Source organism: Gopherus evgoodei, unplaced genomic scaffold (genome assembly GCF_007399415.2).
Source record: "Gopherus evgoodei ecotype Sinaloan lineage unplaced genomic scaffold, rGopEvg1_v1.p scaffold_153_arrow_ctg1, whole genome shotgun sequence".
In the NCBI taxonomy this organism is placed as follows: Eukaryota; Metazoa; Chordata; order Testudines; family Testudinidae; genus Gopherus; species Gopherus evgoodei.
The window spans coordinates 40137-50930 of record NW_022059816.1 but is presented as its reverse complement, the minus strand read 5'-3'; the positions used below and the strand labels follow the sequence as shown (position 1 = coordinate 50930).

The 10794-nt window shown below is 53.8% G+C and overlaps 1 protein-coding gene across 1 annotated transcript; it reads left to right on the top strand.

Moving 5' to 3' along the window:
• The first annotated feature begins 493 nt into the window (after positions 1-493).
• On the top strand, positions 494-3362 carry LOC115639929 (crk-like protein). The gene is made up of 3 exons (XM_030542849.1): positions 494-1304; positions 1586-2137; positions 2496-3362. Exons 1-3 carry the CDS (start codon positions 1146-1148, stop codon positions 2628-2630), a joined length of 846 nt encoding a protein of 281 aa, XP_030398709.1. The 5' UTR covers positions 494-1145; the 3' UTR covers positions 2631-3362.
• Positions 3363-10794: the final 7432 nt, after the last annotated feature.

Sequence of the window (10794 nt, the reverse complement as noted above, 5' to 3'; positions counted from 1 at the left end):
GCATCGGGGAGGGAGCAAGATTTGGGGCGCACAGGCGGGAGGGGCTGCATTCGGGGAGGGAGCAGGGTTTGGGGTGCACAGGCGGGAGGGGCTGCATCGGGGAGGGAGCAAGATTTGGGGCGCACAGGCGGGAGGGGCTGCATTCGGGGAGGGAGCAGGATTTGGGGTGCACAGGCGGGAGGGGCTGCATTTGGGGAGGGAGCAGGATTTGGGGTGCACAGGCGGGAGGGGCTGCATTTGGGGAGGGAGCAGGGTTTGGGGTGCACACACGGGAGGGGCTGCATTCGGGGAGGGAGCAGGATTTGGGGTGCACAGGCGGGAGGGGCTGCATTTGGGGAGAGAGCAGGATTTGGGGTGCACAGGCGGGAGGGGCTGCATTCGGGGAGGGAGCAGGATTTGGGGTGCACAGGCGGGAGGGGCTGCATTTGGGGAGGGAGCAGGGTTTGGGGGTGTACAGGCGGGAGGGGCTGCATTCGGGGAGGGAGCAGGGTTTGGGGTGCACACGCGGGAGGGGCTGCATTCGGGGAGGGAGCAGGGTTTGGGGTGCACACACGGGAGGGGCTGCATTTGGGGAGGGGATAGGGTTTGGGGGTGCTCGGCACTGGTGGGCTGCACTGGAGAGGGATTTGGGGTACACAGGACTTGGGGGGACTGCAGAGGGGCAGCGGGTGCCTGGGGAGGGTTTAGAAGGTGCTCAGGAATTTTAGAGTGCTGGGGAGGGATTTTAGGGACGCACAGGAGCAGTTCATTGGAGGACAGGGGCTCCTGGGGCAGAATTTAGGGATGCCCCAGGGTTGGCATTATGTGGGGGGGTCTGCATTGGGGTGGGACAGAATTTAGGAGTGCTTCTCTGGTGGCTGCATTTGGGGGAAGGGCTCTAGGGGGCACCAGAATAGTTTGAGGGGTGCTGCTTGCCAACAAAGTGAGAGGGTTTGGGAGGGAGAAGGGGGGTGAGTGGTAATTTGAGGGGCTGTTTCCTTGCAGGGGAATTCAGGGGGCTCTTAATTTGGGAGCTATATGCCCTGGAGATTTGAGGGGCTGGGGGGTTCCCCTTAAATATGAGGGCTCACCTGTGGATTTGAGGGGGCTGCATCGGAATTGGGGGGTGCCCGTGAAGGAGGAGTCCCCGCTACCCTCCCAGAGCCATGTCTTCTTTCGGGGACTCCAACGAGTGGTACATGGGGTCGCTGAGCCGCCAGCAGGCTGCAGCCTGTCTCCAGGGTCACCGGCCTGGCACCTTCCTGGTGAGAGACAGCTCCACCTGCCCTGGGGACTACGTCCTCTCGGTCAGCGAGAACGCCAAGGTGAGGGGGGCTGGGGAGGGAGGGGGAACCGGCCGCGAAGCCAGTGAGGGGAAGGCATCTGGGAATGGCAGGAGAGGAAGGGACAATGTAGGGGGCAGGAGGAGCATTACCGGGGGAGCCCATGGGTTTTGGGGGAGGAAAAAACCCTAGATCCAGGAAGAACCCAGAAGTCTGGGGGGGTGATAATGGGGGCAGGGGGGCTGGTGAATGTCCAATGTGTAACCCTGTCTGTCTGTCCCTATCTCCACCCCCTTCTCTCCCTGGCCCCCCAACCCCCCCAGGTGTCTCACTACATCATTAACAGCCTGCCGGGCCGTCTGAAGATCGGGGATCAGGAGTTCGAGGGACTCCCAGCACTGCTGGATTTCTACCGGGTGCATTATCTGGACACCACCACACTTGTGGTGCCTGTGTGCCGGGGCCCTGCGTTGCCCGGCCCGGCCCCACCGCCCCCCGCCGAGGGGGCAGGGGACCCAGTGGCACTGGCTGCTGGCCCCGCCCAGGCCTGCGAGTGGGTGCAGGCTCTCTACGACTTTGGCGGCAATGATCAGGAGGACCTGCCCTTCCGCAAGGGGGATCCCCTCCGGGTGCTGGGCAAGCCGGAGGAGCAGTGGTGGACGGCCCAGCGGGTCGATGGGCGGGTGGGCATGATCCCGGTGCCCTATGTCCAGCCCTGGCGCCCCCAGGCCGGCATCCTGCTGGGGCCCTATGCCCACCCAAGTGTAGGTGGCCCCCCGGTGCCCCTGCCCAGCCCCCGCAATGGCCCGGTGGTGGCTAGAGCAGTACAGCGGCGGGTACCCAATGCCTACGACAAGACGGCGCTGGCTTTTGAGGTGAGTGCACAGGGGACCCAGGAGTCTGGGGGTGGCAGGACCTGGATTCCAGGGGACCCAAGTATATGAGGGAATCAGCCCTCGGGATCCGGGTATTCTGGGGGAATGGATCCCAGGGACCCTGCGTCCAGCTGGAGACGGACAGAATTAGTCCCGTCTGATTTGGGGGGATCAAGGCAAGGGAGGGGGAATTGATCTTGCACCCTAGGGGACCCAGGTGTCTGGGAGCATTGGGGGCAGGAGGGAAATTGGTCCTTGATTCTGGGGACCCAGGTGTCGGGAGATAGGGGCAGTAGGGGTGACTAGGGCTGCTCCGGAGAGAAGTTGGACTCAGTGACCTTTGCCCTCTGACCCCCAGGTGGGTGACATCATCACAGTGACGAAGATGAACATCAACGGGCAGTGGGAGGGGCAGCTGAACGGGCGCAGCGGGCACTTCCCCTTCACCCACGTCCAGATCCTCGAACCCCAGAGCCCCAAGGAAGCCAGCTGAGCCCTGCGACCCTTGAACTGTGACCCCAGGCCAGCCAGCTGACCCCGCAACCCCTGAACTCTGACCTGGGGTGGCTGGCTGAGCCCTGTGACCTCTGAACTCAGACCCAGGAAGGCTGACTAAGCCCCATGACCCCAGAAATCTGACCCCAGGTTGGCCAGCTGTGACCTCCTGGTCCCCTGAACCTTGGACAGTTGCAATTTGGCCCTTCTGTTTATGAACTTTGACACTTCATTGGCTACCTGAACTTTGACCTTTTGATTTGTTGTGGGTTGGCCACTTAGTTACAGAGTATTGAACTTTGACCCTTGGCCCCTTGCCTGTGTACTTCAGCCTTTGGCTGATTAACCTTTGACCCTTGGCCACTTGAAGCAGACTTGTGTGTCATTCACCTTTTAATCTCACTACAATCAATATATGACCTTTGAACTCGTAGCCTCTGACCTTTCAGCCCCAGGTTGTTGGCCCTTGGGCCTCCTCTGGCTCTTTGACACCTTGACTTTAACCACTATTACTTCTGCGTCATGACCCCCGATACGCACCCATGGTGTATTTCATGCAGATGCTGTTTGCACGTCAATTAATGTGGGGGGTGGGATCCTGGTTCTGACTGGAGGACCGAGGTCTGGATCCGGGTCCAAATGGCCCTTCCCCATCTCTGAGGTCTGAACACCCCCATGTGTGTGATGCGCCCTGTGTTCCTGCTACATTAAAGCTCCTGGTGAGGACTTTGCCTGAACTCAGCTCCTTGTGGGGCGGGGGATGGGGGCTAGAGCATCACCATGGTATCCCAGATCTTGGCCATGGGCCAGCTGGGGTCAGGAGCATCACCAGGGTAACCTGGATCCCAGCCTGGGATGGGGGGGCCGCTGGGGTCTAGAGTGTCACCAGGGTAACCTGGATCGCAGCCGGGGGGGGGGGGGGCAGCTGGGGTCTAGAGCATCACCAGGGTAACTTGGATCCCAGTCTGGGGGGCCAGCTGGGGTCTACAGCATCACCAAGGTAACCTGGATCCCAGCCAGGGGGGCCAGCTTGGATCTAGAGCATCACCAGGGTAACCTGGATCCCAGCCTGGGGTAGGGAGCCAGCTGGGATCTAGAGCGTCACCAGGGTAACTTGGATCCCAGCCTGGGGTGGGGGGCTGTCATGGTATAATCCCCACTCTGAACCTTAGCGTCCAAAAAGATGGGGTACCAGCATGAATTCCTCTAAGCTTAATTACCAGCTTAGAACCCATAGCGCTGCCACCAACCAGGAATTCCAGTGCCTGGTACACTCTGGTCCCCTCAAAACCTTGCCCGGGGACCCCCAAGACCCAGACCCTCTGGATCTCAACACAAGGAAAGTAAACCCTTTCCCCCACCGTTGCCTCTCCCAGGCTTCCTCTCCCTGGGTTACCCTGGAAGATCACTGTGATCCAAACTCCTTGAATCTTAACACAGAGAGGAAAATTCACCTTTCCCCCTCCCAGACTCTTCCTGAGAGAGAGAGTAATCCTGACACAGAGGGCAGGTCCAGACTAGAGCTTTAAATCGATTTAAACAGCTTTAAATCGATTTAAAGCTGTAACCGTCCACACTACAGAGTACAGTAAATCGATTTTAAGGGTCCCTAAAATCGATTTCTGTACTCCACCTAAACGAGCGGAGTAACCCTAAAATCGATTTTATAAAATCGATTTTATGCTAGTGTGGACGGAAACAGAAGTTAATGGCCTCCGGGAGGTATCCCATAGTGCACCAGTGGCCGCTCTGCACAGGGAAAGGAACTCTACTGCTGGCCAGGTAAACAGGAAAAGCCCCGGGAATTTTGAAATTTCAGTTCCTGTTTGCCCAGCGTGGAGCTCTCAGCAGCAGAGATAACAATGCAATCTCCTGAGAATAGGAAAAGAGCTCCAGCATGGAACACACAGGAGTTACAGGATCTGATAGCAGTATGGGGAGAAGAGTCAGTGCTTTCAGAACTGAGGTCCAGCAGAAGAAATGAGAAAACCTTTGAAAAGATTTCTAATGCCAGGAGACAGAGAGGACACAGCAGAGACTCGTTGCAGTGCAGGGTGAAAGTGAAGGAGCTCAGACAGGCGTATCAGAAGACCAAAGCAGCAAAGGGCAGGTCAGGATCTGGCCCCAAAACATGCCGCTTCTACAAGGAGCTGAACGCAATATTGGGGAACTGTGCAACGACAACCCCCCCCTTGTCTGTGGATTCAGAGGTGGGGGTAGTGATCTCTGCCACTGCCGAAGATTTAGAGGACAGCGAAGATCACGATGAGGACCAAGAGGAGGACGAAACAGCAGAGAGCACAGAGCATTCAATTCCCCCTAACAGCCAGGATCTTTTCCTAACCCTTACAGAAGTACCCTGCCAGCCCTCTCAAGCCAGTAGCACAGAAAATGATGCTGTGGAATTGTCCTCTGGTGAGTGCACTTTTTTTATTAAAAGCGTAGGCTGAATGAATGCAAGCCTTTTTTACTGAGTGATTTGCCATGAGTGCTTGCATGCAGTAGCTGGAATTAGAGTTACTGGAACAGTCTGTTAACATGTCTGGGAACAGAGATGACCATTCATTCCTTTCTTCTGTGCTGAGCCAGTAAATGAAAAACCTTTCCTAAAACAATGACCCAAGTGGTGGTTGTTAGAAAGCTGTTCATTCCTACGGGGTGGTGTCCCCTAGCACTTGGCCAGCATGAATCATCCCTATTAACTGCCATGGCAGAGGGGGGATGGGGTTAGGTAGATGGCATTAAAGCTAACTCCAAAGTGCAGCACAGATGATTGTGGGAGGGAACTTGTATTTCCCTGTGCTGCACCTTTTCCATGGCTTAAGAAAAGAAACCAGTGTTTTTCCTTAAAGCGCTTTGCCTCACTACTGTTCATGCTACCTGATAATAGCAGGGGGTGCAGGGTACTACAAGCCACTGCACGGTTCACTACCAAATAACTTACCATTGTCTCCAGACACGGTCTGTGTGCTCCCCTGACCTGCGGCTGAGCTGAAATCTCAGTCTTCAGCCACAAGCAATAAGTATTAAAAGAATCCTAAGGCGACCTTGTGGTAAAGTTACATGCTCAAGGTACGGTGAATAGCGCAGTTCACTGAGAAAGACTGTATCCATTGTTCTATGAAATGTCTCTTATGATTCTTCTATCACTCTTTCCACCCCCACCCCCCCCCCACAGCTGCACATTTCTCCAGCCTCCCTCTCCCTTCTCCTGTCCGACGGGGAGGTCACATAAGAAGGCTAAGAAAAAAGAGGACGCGTGAGGAGATGTTCACAGAAATTATGGCAGTAACCCGTACTGAGAGAGCTCAGCAGGGGGACTGGAAACAATTGGTCGCAAAGTACAGGGAGGCTGCCAGTCAACGCGAAGACAGGAGGGATGCTAAAAATGATTTCAGGTGGCAGGAAGATCAGCGCTGGCGGGCAGCAACGCTGGATCTTCTTTGTGATCAGACCGACATACTCCGCGATATGCTGGAAGAGCTGCGTGGTCTCAGGTTGCCTCTGCAGCCCATGTATAACCTCCCTCAGTACTCACCCTGTCCCACACCTTCCAGAACCAGGCGTGTAAGAACGCGTGGGGGAAGGCTATCTGCACCAGCCAACTACACCCCTGTGGACAGTCCAACCAGAAGGCTGTGATTACATTGAAAACCCCTTAATGTTATGTTTCTTCCCTCCTGTACTCCTCCCAAACCTCTCCCTTGGCACCATTTACTTACTTTACTCTCAGGACATGCTATGCAAAGGCAGTGTGAGGGTGGGTTGTTAAAGAAATAAAGCATGCAGCTTTGCAAAGCTTCAGGGAAGCTAGTTTGCAGCATCAGGAGTAAACACATGGGAAGGTGGGTAATACAGGGAAAATAAACAAAGCAGTCATACCGTACCATGGTCCATGATAAATCTTGTTATGTCTTCTCTGATGCGCCTTCTTCTTACCAACCTCCCTCCCCCTTCCTCCAAACCTCCCTCACTCCCTTCCCCGGAGTTATGAAATGTCATGCACAGGATTGTAACAGCAAGCATGATGATTGATTGCTGAAAGGGTCTGATTTTTAATAAAGAACTCAATTTCTTTAACAAATACCAGTAACTTTATTGTCAATAAGCAAGCAGTTAAGGAAGGGTGCAGGGAAGCTCGTTTGCAGCAGCCAGAGTCAAGACATGGGGAGGTAGGTAATAACAGGGAAATAAACATACCAATCACACCGTTCCCTGGTCCATGAAGCCACTTCTGGGCTTCCTTAACTGACTTTGTCTTTCCTTCCTACATCCCTCCCTAACCCTAGCCATTTACTATTCTTCTCCCAAAAAAACCCTATTACTGTAATTCTATTCGCAGGCTTCTAAATGCAAGAGGGAGGGTGCGCTGCTTACAGTGACTGTCTTTTAATAAAGAATTCAATGTTTTCCACAGACACAGACGGCTATTTTAATTACCGTAAGCAAGCAGTTGTGGAAGGGTGCAGGGAATGCAGCTTGCAGCAGCAGGACTGAATACATGGGGAGGGTGGTAATCAATGGAAAAGAAACTCAGCATTCAAACTGTACCCTGGCCCATGAGGAAGCTACTTTTCAGGGCTTCTCTGATGCGCACAGCATCCTGGTGTGATCTTCTAATTGCCCTGGTGTCTGGCTGCGCATAATCAGCGGCCAGGTGGTTTGCCTCAGCCTCCCACCCCGCTATAAAGGTCTCCCCCTTACTCTCACAGAGATTGTGGAGCACACAACAAGCAGCAATGACAAAGGGGATATTGGTTTGGCTAAGATCTGAGCGAGTAAGAAGCGTTCGCCATCTTCCCTTCAATCTGCCAAATGCACATTCTACCACCATTCTGCACTTGCTCAGCCTGTAATTAAACAACTCCTGAGCACTGTCAAGGCTGCCTGTGTATGGCTTCATTAGCCAGGGCATCAAGGGGTAGGCTGGGTCCCCAAGGATAACTATAGGCATTTCAACATCTCCAACTGTTATTCTCTGGTCAGGGAAGTAGGTCCCTTGCTGCAGCCGTTTAAACAGTGTAGTGCTTCTGAAGACACGTGCGTCATGAACCCTTCCTGGCCATCCCACGTGGATGTTGGTGAAACGTCCCTTGTGATCCACCAGGGCTTGCAGCACCATTGAAAAGTACCCCTTGCGGTTTATGTACTGGGCGCCCTGGTGCTCCGGTGCCAAGATAGGGATATGGGTTCCATCTATGGCCCCCCCACAGTTAGGGAATCCCATTGCAGCAAAGCCATCCACAATGGCCTGCACGTTTCCCAGAGTCACAACCTTTCGAAGCAGCAGCTTAATGATTGCTTTGGATACTTCCAGCACAGCAGCCCCCACAGTAGATTTTCCCACTCCAAATTGATTACCGACTGACCGGTAGCTGTCTGGCGTTGCAAGCTTCCAGATGGCTATTGCCACTCGCTTTTCCACTGTGAGGGCTGGTCTCATCCTGGTATTATGCCGTTTCAGGACAGGAGAAAGCGAGTCACAAAGTTCAAAGAAAGTGCTCTTACGCATGCGAAAGTTCCGCAGCCACTGCGAATCGTCCCACACCTGCAGGACTATGCGGTCCCACCAGTCAGTGCTTGTTTCCCATGCCCAAAAGCGGCGTGGAACGGGTAGAACCTCCCCCAAAACCGTCAGGAGCTCCAAAGTTCAGGGGCCCGGGGTGTCGGAAATCTCGTTCTCCAAGTCCTCATCACTGTCGTCCCCGCAGTCAAGCATTCTCTCTTGCATTTCTGACTCATGGTTCAGCATGGATAGCATGAGAATGCGTGAACTATTTACAGCATTCGCGATCAAGGATAAGAGCACTCCTGGATCCATGCTTGCTGCAAAATGGCGTTTTCTCACTGCAGCCAGTAAAAACCGCGCGAAGTGACTGTGTTCCGCTGACAGGAAGGGAGGGGGTGAGGCTGTACCCAGAACCACCCACGACGGGGATTTTGGCCCCATCATGCACTGGGGTAGTAACCCATAATTCCAAAGGCCAGGGACCCATGCAGGAACTGTGGGATAGGTACCCAGAGTGCAACGCTCAGGGAAAAGATGGACGCCAGGGAACATGGACGCTCAACATCGATGTAAGTAGCCCTAGTGTGGACGCGCAAAATCGATTTTATAAAGCCTGCTTTATAAAATCGATTTTAATAACATCGATTTTACCCTGTAGTGTGGACGTGGGCAGAGAGAAATCAGCCTCTCTCTCCCTCTTCCCTCCTTTCTCCCCACCAATTCCCTGGTGAATCCAGACCCAGTCCCCTGGGGTCTCACTAGAATAAAAAACCAATCAGGTTCTTAAACAAGAAACTTTTAATTAAAGAGAGAAAAACAGTAAAAATTATCTTTGTAAATTTAAAATGGAATAGGTACAGGGTCTTTCAGCTATAGACACTGGGAATACCCTCCCAGCCTAAGGATACAAGTACAAATTAAAATCTTTTCAGCAAAATACCAATTTGAACTCCTTCCAGCTAAATACACGTTTGCAAAATAAGAAAACAACCATAAGCCTAACTCGCCTTATCTACCTAGTACTCACTATTCCGAATTTACAAGAGCCTGTATCAGAGAGATTGGAGAGAAACCTGGGTGCACGTCTGATCCCTCTGAGCCCCCAGAGTGAACCACCACCAAAACTAACAGCACACACAGAAACTTCCCTCCCTCAAGATTTGAAAGTCTCCTGTCCCCTGATTGCTCCTCTGGTCAGGTGACAGCCAGGCTCACTGTTCTTGTTAACCCTTTACAGTCAGAGATATAAAGTACTTCTGTGCTATTAACTTTTCTTATCTGTTTATGACAGGGGCCAGCTGGGGTCTAGAGTGTCACCAGGGTAACCTGGATCCCAGCTGGGGAGGGGGAGGGCTAGCTGGGATCTAGAGCGTCACCAGGGTAACCTGGATCCCAGCCGGGGGGGCCAGCTGGGGTCTAGAGCAGTGGTTCTTAACCTGGGTGCAGGCACCCCCTGGCGGTGTGAGACAGGCCAGATTTTGTTAGAAGGTGAGTCATCGAAAACAAATGAAGCACAGGCACATAAGTACACCTACTTAGTTTCATCAAAACCTCTGTATTTATTAACATGATACATTTTTAATGATTCCTGCGTTAAATTTTAACTGCAACATTAAAATAAATATTTCGTTCTCTCTCATTCATTATATAGTTAGGGTCCAGGTAGGTTTAAAGGACTGACCTACTTCAACGATTTTTGATACGGGGCGTGAGAATCTAGTTTGAGAACCAAAGGGGTGCAGGCTGCAGTAACGGTTAAGAACCACTGGTCTAGAGCATCACCACGGTAACTTGGATCCCAGCCTGCAGGGGGGGGGGCAGCTGGGGTCTAGAGCATCACCAGGGTAACTTGGATCCCAGCCTGCAGGGGGGGGGCAGCTGGGGTCTAGAGCATCACCAGGGTAACTTGGATCCCAGCCTGCAGGGGGGGGGGCAGCTGGGGTCTAGAGCATCACCAGGGTAACTTGGATCCCAGCCTGCAGGGGGGGGCAGCTGGGGTCTAGAGCATCACCAGAGTAACTTGGATCCCAGCGGAAGAGGACAGCTGGGGTCTAGAAGGTTTCACATGGAGACCCAACTGGGGCCTGCCCTGGGGCTCATTTGTTCTCGGGGTGACCCCAAGTTCTGCCCCCCAACCATGGGAAGGGGACGGGGTCAATAGGAGGGAAGGAAGCAGGGGCCTGAGTGAGGGTTGGAGGGACATGGAGAGGGGGTTACACTCCCAGCCCCACTGGCTCCCCCTCCCCCTTTTGATACCCCCATCATTGGACCCACATCACCAGGGGCTCCTGCCTTTATTGGGGGGGGGGGACCTCAACCACCCATCTGTTTCCCAGGAGTCAGTACTGGGGGAGGGACCAGCCCTGGGGCCAGCAGGGGGCACCAGGAGTTGTGGATTCGGGGGGCAAAGACAAGGTCCAGTTGCCTCCCCAAAGGAGGGAAATAAACCTTGGGAAAGGGGAATCAGGGGGGCCTGGGCTTTGGGGGGTTGTCAAGGTTCCTTCCCCACTCTGAACTTTAGGGTACAGACAGATGTGGGGACCTGCATGGACACTTCTAAGCTTAATTACTAGCTTAGATCTGGTACACTGCCACCAGCCAGAAATTCCAGTGTCTGGAGCACTCTCTGTCCCCCCAAAACTCTCCCCTCCCT

Bases quoted from the DNA above. Each gene is read 5' to 3' on its own strand.
- LOC115639929 (XM_030542849.1), top strand. From the start codon at position 1,146: ATGTCTTCTTTCGGGGACTCCAACGAGTGGTACATGGGGTCGCTGAGC. The intron at 1,305-1,585 runs GTGAGGGGGGCT...CAACCCCCCCAG, and splicing joins CGGTCAGCGAGAACGCCAAG to GTGTCTCACTACATCATTAA. The intron at 2,138-2,495 runs GTGAGTGCACAG...TCTGACCCCCAG, and splicing joins AGACGGCGCTGGCTTTTGAG to GTGGGTGACATCATCACAGT.